The sequence below is a fragment of the Chiloscyllium punctatum genome, chromosome 8 (genome assembly GCF_047496795.1).
Source record: "Chiloscyllium punctatum isolate Juve2018m chromosome 8, sChiPun1.3, whole genome shotgun sequence".
NCBI lineage: Eukaryota > Metazoa > Chordata > Chondrichthyes > Orectolobiformes > Hemiscylliidae > Chiloscyllium > Chiloscyllium punctatum.
The window spans coordinates 53,620,774-53,639,518 of NC_092746.1; the positions used below are offsets into that span (position 1 = coordinate 53,620,774).

The 18,745-nt window shown below is 40.2% G+C and overlaps 1 protein-coding gene across 1 annotated transcript in view; it reads right to left on the bottom strand.

Moving 5' to 3' along the window:
* LOC140480568 (band 4.1-like protein 4B) overlaps positions 1-18,745 on the bottom strand; it is a 380,420-nt gene that overhangs the window by 76,980 nt on the left and 284,695 nt on the right. The window contains exon 18 of the mRNA XM_072575571.1: positions 6,562-6,687. Coding sequence (XP_072431672.1) covers positions 6,562-6,687 — 126 coding nt within the window. The remainder of the gene's footprint in view (positions 1-6,561; positions 6,688-18,745) is intronic.

The following is an 18,745-nucleotide window of genomic DNA, read 5'->3' on the forward strand; positions in this document are numbered from 1 at the left end:
CTCTTAAAGGCGAGTGAATTTTGGAATTCTTCATCTGTAGTGGCTGAGTCATTAAGTATATTCAAGTCTGAGAGAATAACACAATCAAGGATTATGAGGATAAAACAGGAAAATAGAGTTGAGGATTATCCGATCAGTCATGACCTCACTCAAAGGCAGACTAGAGTCAAAGGGCTGGATGGCCTGCTTCTGTTCCTTTGTTTTATGATCTTATGGCAATATTATTTCTGATGCTATGTCTTCCCAGTGTAATTATTTATTTTCCTGGCTTTAAAGGTTATTGTCTCATTGGAACTGCAGTGCTGCATTCTGTGCTGCTTTCTTGGAGGGTTTTCCTGTATTTTGCAGCTGAAATGAAACACTTCCACCTTTTGTGGCTAAAATGGGTTTTCCTGTCTTTTTCACAATTTCATCGGATGAAGTGCTTTCCACAGCCTTAATAACTGATTCCATTCTCTTAACAATTTTACTGAATGTATTTCTGTGGCTTTAATGAACCATTCCTGCTTTAATCTTGGTTTTTTAAAATTACTCCAGCTGTTCATGATTTTAAGACATGATCCCTATTTCCTTCACAATGTTTTCCTGGATAATTCTCAATCCCTGTAGTTTATATAAATGTTTAATAAATAAACAAAAATAAATGCTTTCTGCCTTTAACACATATTTAATAAAGGATCTCCTGCCTTTTCTATGCACTTAACAAAGTTTCTTACCTTGCTGTTTCAATTAGGTCAGGTCTGTTTAGGCTTCTAATCTGCTCACATATCACTAATTCTAGTTTTGCCATGTTCCTGGGTTGTGACCATGAATTAAATTGCTTTTGCAGTACTTGATTTCCCTTGCTGTCAGTGTCCCTTTGTGGTGCCAATCCACTGTGGTGATGATGTTCAATCTGTGCTATAACTACTTCCACAGTCTGAATTACTGTGTCACTTTTAAAGTTTTTCCTTGACCAGACATTTTACCTGTATTTTATGATTTGCATTCAATCTTCAGCTGAAATCAGTCTCAGGACGGTTTCTGCAAATCACCACCACATGGTTTGGAGTAACTAATTGTCTTCCTCCAGGGAATTACTACAGCACCTCTCTTACTTGGCCTGAAATGATTTTATTATTGACTGAAGCTGCTTCTTTGTTGAACTTTGCCACTTATCTTGAACTGTCCTTGTTAGCAACTGTCTGCATTAACAGGTAACGGAATCTGAAGATGCTGAAAACTCTTCACCATTGCTACCATGTTGTATGAGGCAGTGAAATGAAATCCTCGCCACTGTTTATTCACCATGTTTTAAGTATGGCTAAACCGAACCTGCACCTTACAATTTGGGAGGTTTGCTGCCATCATCCTCTTTAAGTGCAGGGATCTACAAGGCTTGGTCCAATGTGACAGAGGAAAACTACTGACTGGTCTAACTAGAAGAGGGTCTTATATTTAAAAAGTAGCAGCTTATTGCATGTTAGCACTAGTTACAAGGTTAAATTGATATGACAGACATTGTCATTTATGTCATGAGGAGGAACTGGAATGTTAGGTCTTAATCCTCTAAGATCCTAGGCTGTTCTGCTAACATCCAAATGACACATAGTAGCAGGTAGCGCTGATACGCTGATATCAGATCCGTATACTTCATCTACCCTCAAGCTTTTTCTTCCATTGTTAATGTTTTACATTTGTGTATATAATGATGTTAATCACTACCCCATTTCTTCCAGAGGTCTTGAATTTTAGTGACCATATTTCTGTAAGTTTTAAGTTACTAATGATAATAGTAGTTCTTGTGTGAATGTACTAAATTTAGGGAAGGCTAACTACCACAATATTAGGCAGAAACTGGGAAATGTAGATTGGCAAACAGGTTAAGGAAAACCCCAAAGAGCAAGAGGGTAGCTATACTTCATATTGGTATTCACAAAGGAGAGGTCTTGGGTATGTCTCAGGAGTGATATATTGATGTTCTGGGACAGGTTAATGCAGAAAAGGAGGCAATGTTTTGAAAAAGCATTAAGGTAGACAAGACCCCAGGACTTGATGGGATCTATCCCAGAAATTGCTGGGGCCTTATATGAAACTTTTGTATCCTCTTTACTTATAGGAGAAGTCCCAGTAGAATGGAAAATATCCACCACTGTTCTTATGAAGGGCAAAGTGATCATCCTGGAAATTACAGGTCATTGAGCCTTACATCAATGGTAGGGAAATTATTGGAGAAGGTTTTTAGGGATAGGATTTATTCACATTTAGGAAAATTTGGATGTATTAGCAATAAGAGAACAGCTTTGTGCAGGAGAGATTGTGTCTCACAAACTTGAAAGAGATTTTTGAGAAAGTGACAAAGATGAAGGACGACAGGGTGGTGGATATAGATTTTAGCATGGCCATTACCAGGGTCTCTCATGGCAGGCTGATACAGAAGGTGAAGTCACGTGGGATGAATACAGAACTGGCTTGGTCATAGAAGACAGAGAGTAAAGGTGGAAAGATGTCATTCTGATTGGTGATCTGTGACCAGTGGTGTTCCGCATTGATCATTTCTGGGATCTCTGTACAGTAGTTTGTAAGAATTATAAATGATTTGGAGGAGACTGTAGGTGGTCTAATAAGTAAGTTTGCAGATAACACAAAAATTGGAGGAGCTGCAGACAATGAGAAAGTTTGCCAGAGGATACATCAGGATATGGAAATGCTGCAGACTTGGGCTGAGAAATAGCAGATGGAATTTACTCCAGACAATTGAGAGGTGATGCATTTGGGAAGACCAAATGCAGGAAGGAAATAAACAGTAAATGGCAGAACCCTTAGTAGCATCAACAGACGGAAGGATCCAGGCATATAGGTCCACAGTTTCCAGAAAGTGGCAAAACAAGTGGATAAGTTGATAAGAAAGCATTTGCACACTTGCCTTCATCAGCCAGTCAAAGAGCATAAAAATTGGCAGAATGTTGCAGCCGTATAGAACTTTAGTGAAGGCCACATTTGGAAAATTATGTACAGTTATGGTTGTTACACTATAAGGCAGATGTGAAGACTTTGGAGAGGGTACACAAATGGTTTACCAGGATGTTGCCTGGTTTGGAATGTATTGGCTGTGAGTACAGATCGGATAAACGTGGTTTGTTTTCATTTGAACATCGAAGGATGAGTGGTGACCTGATATATGTTTACAAAATTAACAAAGACATGGATAGAATTGACAGTTGGAATCTTTTCTCAGAATAGGAATGTCAATTATGAGGGGATATAGATTTAAGTTAAAAGTGGGGTGGGGAAGTTTAAAGAAATGTGAGAGCCAAGTTTTTTTTTTAAACATAGAGGGTGCTAAATCCTGGAATGTGCTGCTAGAATTGGTGTGGTGATACAGTAGTAATGTTTAAAAGACATCTTGACACTTGCATGAATAGGCAGAGATACAGACTGCGTAGAGGCAAAAGTTGTTTTACTGTAGAAATGCAACAGGTTCCTGTACTGTACAGTTCTTTGCTTTTTAGCTCTTGTACAAATTCAGACAATCTTCAGGTTTCACTTTTACCTCAGAACTTTTTTTTTCAGATTTGAAAGGTTGGTAAGCTTGCTTGGTGGACGACCACTCTTTGTTGTTTTCTTTGTGATTATTTTGAGGTCTGTAGGTCCCTTCAAACTGGAGGGTCTTTAATTTCCTGAATTTTCTTTTTGGGGGACAGCTTCACTGGTAAAACAGGCAATTGCAATTCCTCCAAGTTCCTAAACTGTTCTACCCAAAAGACATAGTCAGAGTGGGAGTTACATACACATCACGTTGGTATTTACCCTTTCAGACCCATATTCAAAAGTGATAGAACAATAAGAGCTTTAAATGCATTGGATAGTCTCAAAGGGGCCTACAGCTGTCTCCTTAGGCAATTTCCACACACGTCGGCTATGCTGAAAATGTTAGGAACCTCTCAATATAGTATGGTCTGGCCTGCCAAAGTTTAAAAATCTCTTCCAAAGCTTAACTGACTTTTGGACTCACCTTTAAAACTATCTCCCTCTCTCCATGCTCCCAAAGTCCCCTCAATATTGCTAATGGTAGCTAATCTCAAAGCCAGTACAATGTACCCAGATCAAGGGATCATATTTTCAATGCAGCCCATCAAAGGAACTGGTTGGCAGTTCACAGACCATCCTTGGCAGCGTTTCTAAAACATTAGAACTCTTTTCCCAGTGCTGTATACTTTTGAATCTAAATTCAATAAAATTAGATTCTGGGCCTGATAATTCCAGAAATACCCTGGCTGCTGCTAGATGGTATCACAGCTTACACCACTGAGAAGATACATAAATACAGGAGTATTATTTCAACTAACAGTTAGTAAAGCCATTGATATTAATACTTTCTGTGCCACTACTTTGTCATGTTTAAACACTTAATAATGTCTCTGGTATCTAGCTTGCTTTGGGAATATAATAGTTAACAATTCTTTCTCATATTTCTCACGATCAATCAGCAATGTCACCTCATCAACAAGACTGCTTATATTTCAAGTTAGAGTAAAATGCTGTCTGACAAGTTGTGAATAAAGCAGCATTCCACCAGATCTTGCGATATCAAATCATCTACCTTTATGTAGTACATGAAAACATAGCTGGTTTATAGCAGAGCAACTGCCAACACATTCTAGTAATTACAAAGTCATAAACTGCCTTTTCACCAGCAGATTGAGAGAACTTCCAATGTGGAGTAAAATGCACTTAACTATACACCATTGCAGAATTTACTTACATTCAAAGGATTTGCAAGATATATAGCAAGAAATACTGAAAGTGTTAGTCAATATGACACATAAAATTGTGTCACACAAGGCGGACCTTTACTTTTGTACAATTTAAGACAGAATTTCATTTAAATATGAATTCTGACCTTTCCTCAGAACTGATGGTGTTGAAGAAAATGTGTCCATTTGTAGCTATTCAGCCTCCTCGCCGGATTGACATCCACTCCTTTCTCTGTCCAACTGTTGTTCTCGGTCTTTGGGCTTTATCCCCACCTGTCATTTACTCCTTACCCCCTCCCCCCACCCTATCTCCTGCATTTAAACCAACATTTTCCTCACCACCATCAGTTCTGAGGAAGGGTCACTCGACTCAAAACGTTAACTCTGATTTCTCTCCACAGATGCTAACAGACCTGCTGAGCTTTTCCAGCAATTTCTGCTTTTGTTTCTCATTTACAGGATCTACAGTTCTTTTGTCTTTATTCAGCAAAATATACAGCCTGATTAGTGAGCAGAGGAAAACACCAATGTCAGATGGCTACAGACAGGTATCAATGGGCTTCAGTTTTTGACATTGGAAGAGAACACCAACCTCTGGTGTCAGAAATACTGGGGTGAATCAGTGAATTTATTTGGATTGGGGTGCAGGCTGCCAGACAGCTGGGAAGGTAACTGGGTTGGGCTAAAATCGGAGCTGGAGGATGTCAATGGTTTCCCGATGTTCGGGATGTCTGGAACTAAGAGTCACAGCCAAAGAATGAGGGGTAAGCTATTCAGGACTGAGATGAGGAAGATTTTCTTCACTCAGAGGAGTTGCGAGCCTATGTAATTCTTACCAACAGGAAGCTGTTGGTGTCAGTTTGCAGAGTCATAGAAATATACAGCATGGAAAGACACCCTTTGATCCAACTCATCCAAGCTGACCAAATATCCTAAATAAATCCAGTCCCAGAGAGAGATGGACATGGCCCTTGTGGCTAAAGAGATGAAGTGATATAGAGAGAAAGTGTGAGTGGGATACTAAAATTGCATGATCAGCCATAATCATATTGAAAGGTGGTGCAGACTCGAAGGGCTGAATGGTCTACTCTTGCACCTGTTTTCTGTGTTTCTATGTTTGAAGGGAGCCTGGGTAAAGTTCTCAACCTGTTCTCAGGGACAAAAAATATTAAGAATCACTCACCTTGAGAAGCTAGTAGGTCCTGCCTTTGAACACCTTCTGGGAACCCTGCAGCTTGGGTGTTGCCCTCACACATTATTAAATTTAAAGTAATGTGTCATTGCTGCCGTCAGATGATGTTTTCAATATGTTAATTAGGCTGTTGTATGTTACTTGTGGGAGAATAATTCCTGACCTGATTTCAGCAGTTTACAACTTGATGGAAAAGGAATGCTTGATGCTATTGTAATGATTAAAATTAAGGCCATGGATTCTGATTCTTTGCATAATTGTTCAATCTACTTCAAATATTTATCAGTTTGGAATTGTGCCTTTGAAATAAAGAAAAGAAAGCATTTGATTTCTTAGTTTTTGTTAATTTGTTAGGTATTGGTAGCCATCATTGTGAAATTGATTGGAAATTTTCACAATTCAGATGTTGGATTTGAAATCTAATAAATCATAATTTTAATTTTACTTTCTGTATATTTGATTGTGCAATAGTCTTGAAAGGATGAATGTTATATGTAAAATATTATTTCTGTGTGTGAGCTAGTGGTAAGTATCTCCAGATTCCTAATGCTGTAACAGTCTGACCTTGCCAAATTACTGTTTCAGTATGTTATATAATTAGAGAAGAATTAAATGTTAGGACATAATACTCACTTGGGCTCCGACCTTCAGTGCCGCATCCATCTGGGCTTTAATGATGTTGCTCTTCATCTGATCAGGGACAGAAGAGGGTGATGCAGGAGAATGTAGCCCCTTTTCTAAAAGCTTCTTTTCCTCACCCTGGTGATTATAAACAAGGTCTATTAGTTTAAAAGTTGCTTGATTATTAACTCACTTTGCAAACAGAATTATATTTTTTGAAGTTCTGTTCCAAAGATTTTTATAAATTACTCTTTGAAAATTATTGACGGGATGTTGGCATTGTTTGCCTATCCTTAACTGCCCTTTAGGTGAAAATGGTGAGAACCTGGAGGGAGGGTCACTTAATCAGAAACGTCAACTTTGATTTCTCTCCACAGATGCTGCCAGACCTGCTGAACTTTTCCAGCAATTTCTACTTTTGTTGATGATGGTGAGACCCCTCTTGACTCACTGTCTTTCAGATCATGTAGGCTCAAATATAGATTTGCTAGAGATCAGGGATTTTGACCCAGTGATAGAGGAAGAGTGAAGGAGCAGCAACATAGTCCCAAGTCCAGAAGGTACATAGCTTAAAGGAAAACCTGCAGGAGGTCGTGTTCCCATATGCACGGTCCTCTTACTTGAGGTAGCAGAGCTGCAGGTTTCAAAGTATTGTCAAAGATACCTTGCTGAGTTGCTGCAGTATTTTTGTAAACAGTATACACAGCTATCACTACACCAATCATGGAGGGAGTGAATCTTTTGGTGGCGAACATCATGTTAATAAGTAGACTGTTTTGTCCTGGAACTCATTGGATGGTGGAACAGGCTCGAGGGGCCAAATGGCCTACCTCTGCTTTAATGTTACTCAAGTGTCTTTAAACCTGTACTCATCTGGGTGATGAGAATATACCATCATACTCATGACTTAAAATCTCTACAGGCTATCTGGCCCATTGAGTCAGCGCTAAACTTCCAAAGGGCATCCTCTACCCCATCCCCATAGCACCACATGGGTTCTTTCTTTACCATGGCTAACCCATCAAATCTACACAAGGCAATATTTAGCATGGCCAATCTACCTAACCTATACATCTTTGGACTCTGGAAGGAAACCGAAGCACCCAGCAGAAAACCATGCAGACATGGGGAGAACATGTAAACTCCACACACAGACAGTCACCCAAGACCGGAATCAAACCCAAGTCCCAGGCATTGTGAGGCAGCAGTGCTAACCACTGTGCCACCATGTTGTAAAACTCATGCCTTATAGATAGTTAGGAAAAGGGTTATTTGATGTTGAATACTTTGCCTCTGATCTGCTGATCCAGTAATTTGGCTCTTCTGGTTCTTTCAAATCCTGAAAAACTCTATGATATGCTTCAGATGTTATACAAATCGTTTGACCCTGGCCTGACTTGTTTTGATACTTATAATTGTCAAAAATTAAGTTATTTGTTAACATTTTTCTGAATCTATATTGCTCATTGCTGATTCAAAACTCTTTGGACAGAGGCAGATATTTCATTTTTATGTGAATGTATTCGGCTCAAATTGCAACCAAATTCCCAGATAAAAATAGCCTGAGCATGGGAATAAAATAACTGACACACAGGCATCAGCAAACTATAAGGTAGATTCAGTACTCATCTCTTGTATTCTCTGATGTCACTATGCAATCATATCACTGACTTCCATTATCTACTCCAGTTTCATTAACCTTTTTCCAGACTGGCATGATTATCCTGTAGTCATGATGCTTCTTTTGCTGAATGTCAAAGAGAATTTAATCACTTCTGAAACCTTAGCATTGCACACAGATAACACAGCCAACTGCTGTCTTCTGGCTCAATCAGTGGGGATGGTAAGGGTTTGGTGGTAATTGGATCAAGATTAAAAAGTAGTAGAAAGAGGGCAGAAACAAAGAAGGATAGGCAGAAAGAATTGTGGGGGAGGAGATCCAGGCTGAAGGGGATAAAAGGAAAGATGCAGAAAGAGAGACCGACAGGTTAGATTCAGGTAACAAACAAGACTTTAGTAATGATAGGATGGCAAAAGTATGAAATGTATCTTAATTGCATACTATAAAATTATCTGAACATGGCGTAAGGTGGCAGGGTGGAGAGGACGAGGGGCTAAAGGCCAGTGGGGTACAAATATTGTCTCAGTGGGAAAAGGTGATGGTCTCTTAGTTGGATGGGTAGTAGAAAACTTTCTCAACAGTGATCTGTGATGATGCTGCTCCTTTAACAAGGATGTGTTGTCCTTGACTTTGATTTTTTTCCTTTTTGTTAAGTGGTGCTTATGGGGGGTTGTTGGAGGAATTTGGAACAGCATCATTAAGTTGGGATAGTCTGTTGGGTTTTCAGGTAGGTTAAGTTATTCTTATTCTGTTCTCTTTTGCTTGTGTTTCATTTGGTATTCTGTAAATATAGTTTTGTTTAAAACTAAGCGATTTTAAACTAAGTGGTCCAGCTGCATCACTCCTGGAATACCTACTCTGCACCTGCTCAAAACAACTATAAAAGTTAGGGTCTGGGCGACCTTCTTGAACTGTTTCGAGGGGGTCTGGCTTGGTCCACAAAAAAAAATCCTAATTTAAAAATAAATCTAAAGGTCCTGATTTTTTCAGTGAATTTGTTTCAATATTTCAGTTTGTATAGATTCCATTTTCTTTCAGTAAATACCCAACTGTACTGGTAGGATTTCTTCTATTCTGAGTCTGGGACTAATTTCTAAAAGCCCATTCCAGGGATAGATTATATTGTTGCTAGAATTAGGAAAGCTTAATATTAAAACACTATTACAGTAGTATGTAGATATAAATTATTTCAGGCAAAGATAGCCACTAATAGCAAGAGGGAACATTTATAAAACATCAGAACAAAGGTTCAGAAGATTAATCACATTGGACTCAAAACATTAACTCTGTTCCTCTCTGTACAGATGTTGCCAGACCTGGCATTTGTCACAAGCAATTTCTGTTTTTATTTCAGATTTCCATCATCTGCATTACTTTCACGTTGTGAATCATTAACAATTCTTATTTTTTTAATATTATACTTAACCCACCCACCCCATTAACATTTTATTAATTTCATTATCCATGTGTTTTCATTTTTCTATCAGTGAAACTAATCTAGTCACCCGATAAAGAGCAGCATTTTAGTAATTATTGCTAACTTAACAGGAACTGCAGTGTTACAGTATTCTTATTTTCCAAGAGATAATGCCTTTCAATAAGGCAGAAGAATCCTTTAAGCATAATTTTATGATTAATTTCATCTTAAATTACGTTTAATCAAAAATAACAGAAAGATGAAATTCACCTTTAATAGTGAAAACAGCTTTGTGCCAAAAGTTCACTGGGTACAAGTTCCCAGCTACAATTCCTCACAGACACCCCCCATCAACACTCTCATCAGGGTAAGACTGTCAATGGAGGATGAGGGTCAAGTTAATGCCAAGTAGATCTTATCAAGTCTGAACATATATCATTGACTATTTTCTCAAACTTAATCAAGGAAGCGTACAATTAACAATTAAAAATACATTGATCAAGCTCATAAATCATTTGTTATTTATCTTTAAAACTATGAGGAAAACAACAACAATATTATGCAAAAAGAGATGCATCATTTTGAGTTGTTTGGAAGTACAGAACTTGAGTATTGCTGAAAAAATATGCACATTATGCAAACTTTCCATCTTGCACTCATTAGGACAATCCTCAATAATGTCAATGCAAGATGGAAAAACCAATGTTTACTACTTGAGAGAACAGTGCCTATTGGTTGGCAACTGGATTCTGATTGGTAGAGATAATGTCATGGAGAATTCAGTAATTAATGATCATTGATAATTAACTGCCAGGTTCTGTTTCAATTTTATACCAGTCAGATTGACCTTGCTTGATTAGAGAATTGTTCTGAGAAATGAGCCAGCAAATGACTGTCACTATTTTGAACTGAAGCAGGAACAGTGTGTCTACATGCTCTGTCTGCAAAGAACAGGACCCTGTGCATTAATAAATGTAGCTTCCAAGACACCTTTAGTGCACCATACTGCGAGCTTGACTGACAATCCTAAATTGGTTTTCATTGTAATTCTTTGCATACCCACTATTATCCATCAAATGATGCTCAACTGCAGTATCACCTCTGATGTTGGACATTAGTTGTCAGTTTGCAAGTATGGGCTGCATGGGTACCGTCAGTACATTGCTTGATGTGAACAGTAGAAAGACATGCTAGTTTATATGATCCATCATTCTTTGGGATGTTCAGCCTCACACCAGCACTGAAATTCATTTACCATAAGACTTATTTTTTGTTTGATAGATAGAATGTCTTTATGGCTCAACAATAACATCCAATTAGAGGTGAAGACCTCTGATGTTGCCACTGTACAGTAACTGTGAGAAATAGCTAGCTTCTACCTGTTGCTCATACATTTAAGATACCTTACCCTTCCAGGGTAATCTGAGGCAGACTGGTCACTTTTCAAGTCCAAGAGTGAACACTTGGGGCCTTTGATGAGTTTGCACAGTATATGCAGCGTGAAGTGACCAGAATAGCTTTGATGTATCCTATTTCAGCATCTGGTAAATGTAATTAATTTACCCTTGACATTACAATCTGAATGATTGACAGCAAAACTGTTAAAAAAGCAAGCAGCCAATTTCAACAATGTACATTAAAATACACAAGAATTCAAAACAGCCAATGTTCATTGTTTAGTTGGAGTCTTGGTCATGTTTCCGAAGAATATACAAGTAATAACTATACCAACTAACGATAAAAACTGTTTTAGTAGAAAAGAGAAATGTAGATTTCAGTTCAATAGGATGACTGATTTGAATTACACACCTTGATGGCTGTCCGGTGTTAGTGAGAATGCTGCAATCACAGTTTAAGTTAATTATCTGTCATTTGTGCCTTCTTGATTATCTTTTCATCAATTACAAACAAAAAGACAGATGGGTAAACACCCACTTTTGTAAATATGCTGTTACAAAGGTGTAGGTATGTACTGTACCTTTAAGAGAGTGTGGAAGCTGGCATGGACCTAAAGAGGCACTGAGTATGCGGAACCATTTAAATATGTAACATTTGGTGAAACAAATAGCTGGAGCTGTGTTGCCATGGTACAAAACAGATTCAAATTGAGCAAATCAGTTCAAATTATGTCCCAGATACCAAAATCCAATCGATTTTGAATTTTACTGTTTTGGATGACATCAAACCAATGAAATGATCTGATATTTTGGGGTATAAAACCAGACATTTTGAACAGTTAGGGGGAGAACAGCAAAGAGCAGCCAAACAAGCACCCACATAAGGCTGGTCAGATAGCTCTCTGAAAGATACCTGTCCATAAGAAATTTGTACAGCAGAACACCCAGAGCCAACCTAGAGAAATCTACAGAGAAAGTTTGACATCCGAAGATGACAACTGGGTTTTAAAGCGATTTGCTGTAAATTTAAGAGGGAATTGTATTGTAGAGTCGGAGACAAAAGATAGGTTTAAGAGAAAAGAGTTGTAAATAGCTGTTGTTTTAATGTTCTCTATTGGACTTAAAGAAAAAAATGTTAATTTTTACTTTAAATAGTGATATCTGGGATAGTTTTTTGCCTCTCGAAATTTAACAGATTACAGTACGAGGTGAGCTTCTCTATGTCGGGTTTAAATTAACAGAGGGGTTTACCCCATGGCGTAATAATGTTGTTAAGTCTTAATGCATCACAACATATGCACTTCTCAGGAATGGGGTAAAGAGGTGGAGGTGGAGGTTTTGGGGGGAGAAATTCCTTAATGATCACCTCAGGAAATTGAAAGGAATTCAGAAGGTTACAACTAACCAAACTTGAATTCCACAAATCTTTGTATTTTTTTCCTTGCACAGTAGGTTCCATGGAAGGATTCCACAGATTCCAATTCAGTGAGGAAGAGGCTACACTGAAATTGATTAAATATCAGAGAACTGACGCTCCAGTTTAGTTGTCTCATCTCCAACCAGTACAAACACTCAAGTTTTTTTGAAAATTCCCATTCTCCCAAACTACTCTAATTATGTTCAACTCTTGTTTTTGGACACAAATAATCGCTAAGTTAGAGAGAAAAACGTAAAGGAAGGGCTGTAGCTTTTATTGTCCAGGTGGATGAACTTTCCTTTCTCATTTTTAAGGATGTGAACAACATTTTTATACAATTATAATTGGACTTTAAAAGTCAACTGATTTCAGATTTGAAATGAGCGTGTTAACAATGGTTGAGATATTGGAACACCTTCATGAAGCTCATGTAGGCCATTGTGCTTGGCAGTCGGTACACCACTGTGTATTTTTATGATCAGATTCTCACCAGGTCTAAAGGAAGAGTCAATGTTTACTCCCTTTTCACTCAGGTTTGAAGCATAGGGCTCAATATTATAACTTTGTGGCTAAGTCTGAGTTGTGAAGAATTTTTTAGGGTTTGGCACCAAAACACGTCGCAAATCTCTTGCTGTGTCTTACCTACCTCACACCTATGGCATCTCTCACATCCAATTTCCGTCCCGGCTTATCCCATGTCAACATGTCACTGCTGGAATATCCTGAAGTTCACGGGCATCCCTTGCACCATACTATCTTTAAAAGCCTGTTGGGGACTTAGACAAGCACTGTCAATTTGGAACTGCAATGCATGTTTTTTGACATTTGCCCCAAACATGGTAGCCTGGGGAAAGTGGTGCCTGCTTTGTAGGCAATGTGTTGGTGGCCCTGCTGGATGGGGAGGTGCACAGGCAGGATGATTTCTTCCTCCAGGCCCAGCAGTGGAGGCCATGATAGCAGACCATGTCAGTCTGATTGGAGATTGTCACCTCGGATTAAAACAGCCTCAGCCTATCTAGAGGAATGCCTGGCAGTGTAGGAACATGATTAACATCTTTCTCCACTCCAGCAATGAAGGTGGCATCAGCTTCTCTCCAATATCTCATACTTACTCTATCACTGCTACTGAATTCACCTCTCACCAAGACTCTCATTATTGCCTGCAAACATCTTCCTCACTCATCCTCACCTACCACACCCCATGACACCACGAAAAGTGTATGTACTCTGAGCTGCCTACTCATTCAGTCGAAACACCACCTCATCTGTACCAGCAGTAACAGCTATGCCACCTACTTGCATTTTCAGTAATACTTGCCTCTGTTTCTTTCGATAGGGAAAGCAACCCACATTAAGGCAGAAAGAATTAAGACAAGGGGTAACCTCCCCTCTATTTGGCTCATTACCCTTTATAAGGAAAGGATCCTGACTCTAACCACTTGAACAGGCCCTGGACCTGTTGTGCTGGCAACACCTGAGTGAAGGCTCTCCCTTGATTTGACAACTATGCTGCTGACAACTATGACAATCGTCCTGATTCTGTCTCTCTGCTAAATGGCACAGCTAGACAGCAGTAATATGAGCCTGTTATTTCTGGCTGATGGGGTAAAGCGCAAAAGGCAAGACAAGACAGGTAAGCTGTGAGTGTCCAGTGAGGTCCAGAATGAGTTAGTGTTATGACAACAAAGGAAGGATCCAGAGATGCAGCCTGCTCCAGTTCATGAGCTGGGTGTGAACCTGAGTGCATAGTGTCCTACTAACAGCATTAAATGATATTTGCTGAAGCAACCTAGTGTACAGCACTGAAGTGCAGAAGTGTCCTATAAGTCGACTGGAAATGTGACATGTGATTTTGTGAAGGCTCACACATATCAATGACAACATCTGTGACCATGGGATGTACATGACAGGTGAAAATGTGTTGCTGGAAAAGAGCAGCAGGTCAGGCAGCATCCAAGGAGCAGGAGAATCGACGTTTCGGGCCTGAAACGTCGATTCTCCTGCTCCTTGGATGCTGCCTGACCTGCTGCGCTTTTCCAGCAACACATTTTCACCTCAGCTTTCAACACAAGGTTGTTTTGAGCAGAAAGTCAGATAAATCCCCTGATGCTTGCTCTGATTTTCATGTTGAGTTTAACTGTGTCTAGCTCGTTTGGACAGTTTTGCAAGATGGAACTATTAATGATGTGAGTCGTGTCATTGGCCTCCAGTCAGTTGACATCTCACCATGACTTGGTGAGAATCTCATCAGCCCAGTTGTGAAAACCATGGCGAGTTGCTCCCAAGCTCGCGATGGGCTTTATTGCAACTGTTACAAGATTCTGCCTCACAACATGTCATCGCCCATGTTGTTCAGGTGAACGGTTACTGGGCTCAAAACATTAACTCTGCTTTCTCCCCATAGATGCTGTCAGACCTGCTAAATTTCTTCAATTTCTGTTTTCATTTCAGATCTCCAACAACCACAGTTGTTTGGTTTATTTTGATTGTTCAAATTCTAAAAGATTCCACCCATGGAATTAATCTTGGTGACATGATTATCAATGACCTCTCAGTCAACATACTGACAGATGGCTCTGTCTATCCATAACTGCCTTTGATTGTATGAACACATTATGCCAGATTGACATCAAGCTCCTGCAGAAGTCAAAATTTTCTCCATTTCTTCAGCAACACAAATACTATCATGTTCAAACTACACGAGAAAATTTCTGCCTCTTATACTGATTCTATCTTGTTCTAGGCTTTCTGGCTCAGGCTGAACCTCAGGTGCAAACCCTTGTTGTCCTGTCTAATCTAATTTGTGCTTCAATCAACACTCTGTCCATTGCCAAGAATACTTACTATCACATCCAGAAAATCCTGCTTTTCCTTTGAGTCAAATGCGTGCATTTATCAGTCCAAGACTTGAGCTCGCCAAATTGGTATGTCCCTCCACAATTTCACTTCCAGAAAGTTAAACTTATTCAGAACTCTGCAACTCAAAGTTGATGTTGCAAACTGAACCATCTTTCTTTGTTAGCATTCACTGGCTCCTTGTACCACAGTGTGTCAAATTTGGGCGGCAAGGTGGGTATAACTACTGCCTCACAGCACTAGGGACCCGGGTTCAATTCCACCCTTGGAGTTTGCAGATTCTCCATGTGTCTGCATAGGTTTCCTCCCACAGTCCAAAAATGTGCACGTTAGATGGATTAGTCATGCTAAATTGCCCCAGAACATCCAGGGATGCCTGCAGTAAATGCAGGGCTACAGTGGTTAGCTGGAGGGGCTGGGGGCTGATTGGTGGTGGGATACTCTTCAGAAGCTCAGTGTGGACTCGATGGACTGAATGGCCTGCTTCCACAATGTAGCGATTCTGTGTACTTTAAAATTTTACACTTACCATCACTAATGCACTTATGGCATTGGTCTGCTCTAAATCTTTCTCCTTTAAAGTAGAACCCACTACAAAATCCAACTTAGCTTGAGAATATTTTCTGCTCCAGTCAATTGCCCATAATATTCTAAATAAGACATTCTAAACTTCATACTAGGTTGAAATGATCCACTATTCTCCAATATTTCTAGTATTTAGTTATCCAGAAGACTAATAGCCTCAAATATCTTTACTGAGTGATTAATAATTACACCTAGGGCTGAATCTGGTACATTCCTTATCAAATGCAAGTTACTGTGGAGGATTTTTCATAGTGAGGCGTATCAAGTCTTCTCACCATCTTGCCACCCTGCCTCATTAACTATCTATCCTGTCCCCACGTTATTCCTCATGTCCAATTCTAGCCCATCCTACCACATGCCATTCCTGGAACAGTTTGCGACTGCTGGAATATCCAACATTGTGGCATTGCCTGCACACCATTTTAAAAAGCGCCCTGTACACCCAGACAATTACTGTTAGTCCTGAGCTGCTTTGAATAGTTCCTGATAGTTGCCTTAGACATGGCTAATGGGTAAAATTGGAGCTGAAAAATGTGTTGCTGGAAAAGCGCAGCAGGTCAGGCAGCATCCAAGGAGCAGGAGAGTCGACGTTTCGGGCACAAGCCCTTCTTCAGGAATGAGGAAGGTGTGCCACGCAGGCTAAGATAAAAGGTAGGGAGGAGGGACTTGGGGGAGGGGCGTTGGGAATGCGATAGGTGGAAGGAGGTTAAAGTGAGGGTGATAGGCCAGAGAGGGGGTGGGGGGGGGGGGGAAGAGGTTGGGAAGAAGAGTGCAGGTCAAGAAGATGGTGCTGAGTCTGAGGGTTGGGACTGAGATAAGGTGGGGGGAGGGGAAATGAGGAAGCTGGAGAAATCTGCATTCATCCCTTGTAGTTGGAGGGTTCCTATGGCGGAAGATGAGACGCTCTTCCTCCAGGCATCGTGTTGCCATGGTCTGGCAATGGAGGAGGCCAAGAACCTGCATGTCCTTGGCGGAGTGGGAGGGGGAGTTAAAGTGTTCAGCCACGGGGCGGTTGGGTTGGTTGGTGCGGGTGTCCCAGAGGTGTTCTCTGAGATGTTCTGCAAGTAGGCGGCCTGTCTCCCCAATATAGAGGAGGCCACATCGGGTGCGGCAGATGCAGTAAATGATGTGTGTGGAGGTGCAGGTGAATTTGTGATGGATATGGAAGGATCCCTTGGGGCCTTGGATGGAAGTGAGGGGGGAGGTGTGGGCACAAGTTTTGCATTTCTTGCGGTTGCAGGGGAAGGTGCCGGGAGTGGAGGTTGGGTTGGTGGGCGGTGTGGACCTGACAAGGGAATCGTGGAGGGAGTGGTCTTTCCGGAACGCTGATAGGGGAGGGGAGGGGAGGGAAATATATCCCTGGTGGTGGGGTCTGTTTTTTTGCAGGCAAGGTCCTGAGCTCCTACAGGATGGGATGATGCTGAGGCTGGATTCAGTCAAAGATAATTTCTCCTCCACCAGGACTAGCAGTGGAGGCTACAATTTCAGACTACGCCAAACAAAAATCATAAGATGGTGTAAATCAGAAACAAAAGCAGAAATTGCTGGAAAAGCTCAGCAGGTCTGACAGCATCTTTGGAGAGAAATCAGAGTTAACATTTTGGGCCGAGTGACCCATCCTCAGAACTCTCCCAGTAAGTAGTTCAGAGATGTGTCATGAAATCTCTTAGGGAACGATACATGTCAGATACCAATGTCTATGGTTATGGGGTAACTGAGTGTTGGTACCCAGTGACTAACATGGATGTCCTGCAAAGCAAGTGGCGAACTGAAGTTACCAGTTATCCATTCTGGTTTCCAGCTTTAGATTTTTCCACATCTAAATTCCTTGTTGTGCTTGGTAAACAAAGGAAGCTGAATATTAATGACTCAAGTTGTGGAGTTAATAAGATGTTTCTACACAATCTCCTTTGATTGAGAACTTCCTGAAAACCTGCCTCATTGTCCATCAAAAGCATAAAAGATGTTGTGAGATGTTCCTGATGTCAAGATGAGCTTGCAAGACTTTTCACATAATTCAGCCACAAATCGTACCATAGCCCACATCACTCAAACCCCCAAAAGATTCTGCCCATAACATTTTTTCTATCTTAGTCTATGGGCATTTTGTTTATATAAGTTACATTTGACTACATAAGTGTCCTTTTTTATTTGAGAATTGTTGTAAAAAGACACATATTATTGAAGCTTTTCATCTTACACAAGTTAATTCAAAGGAATATTGATAAAGGGGAAAACAAACCTTCATAAAGCTGAAGAGGAGAGTGCTGATTTGTTGGCAAATGGATTCTGATTAGTTGTTACATTTGCCAGGGCAATGTCTCAACCAATGATGATTGACAGGCTGTTAAGATTTCAAACTACACAGATTGCCTCTACTGATCAGGACTGACCTGATGAATTAACCAGCAAACAGATGTCACCTATACTGTCAAGTTTGAAAAAGGCAGTGCATGTACATTTTCTTTTTGGTTGCAAAGAACAGCATCCTGTGTATTCATAAGCGTAACATCCAGAGACAATCACTTCTTCGTCCTGAAAAAGTGCCCAGTTTTACCTTAGAATGTACCTCAAATGTGTGAGCAACAGGTGAAGTGAGGTAAAAACAATAACTGCAGATGCTGGAAACCAAATACTGGATTAGTGGTGCTGGAAGAGCACAGCAGTTCAAGCAGCATCCAACGAGCAGCGAAATCGACGTTTCGGGCAAAAGCCCTTCATCAGGAATAAAGGCAGTGAGCCTGAAGCGTGGAGAGATAAGCTAGAGGAGGGTGGGGGTGGGGAGAGAGTGAAGTGAGTTGTTTCACTCTGCTATAGTGGAGTACCAACAACATTGGTGTTCACCACTAATAAAATGCCGTCAAAACAAAAAGATATTATGCTTGCAACACAAATGAGTAACA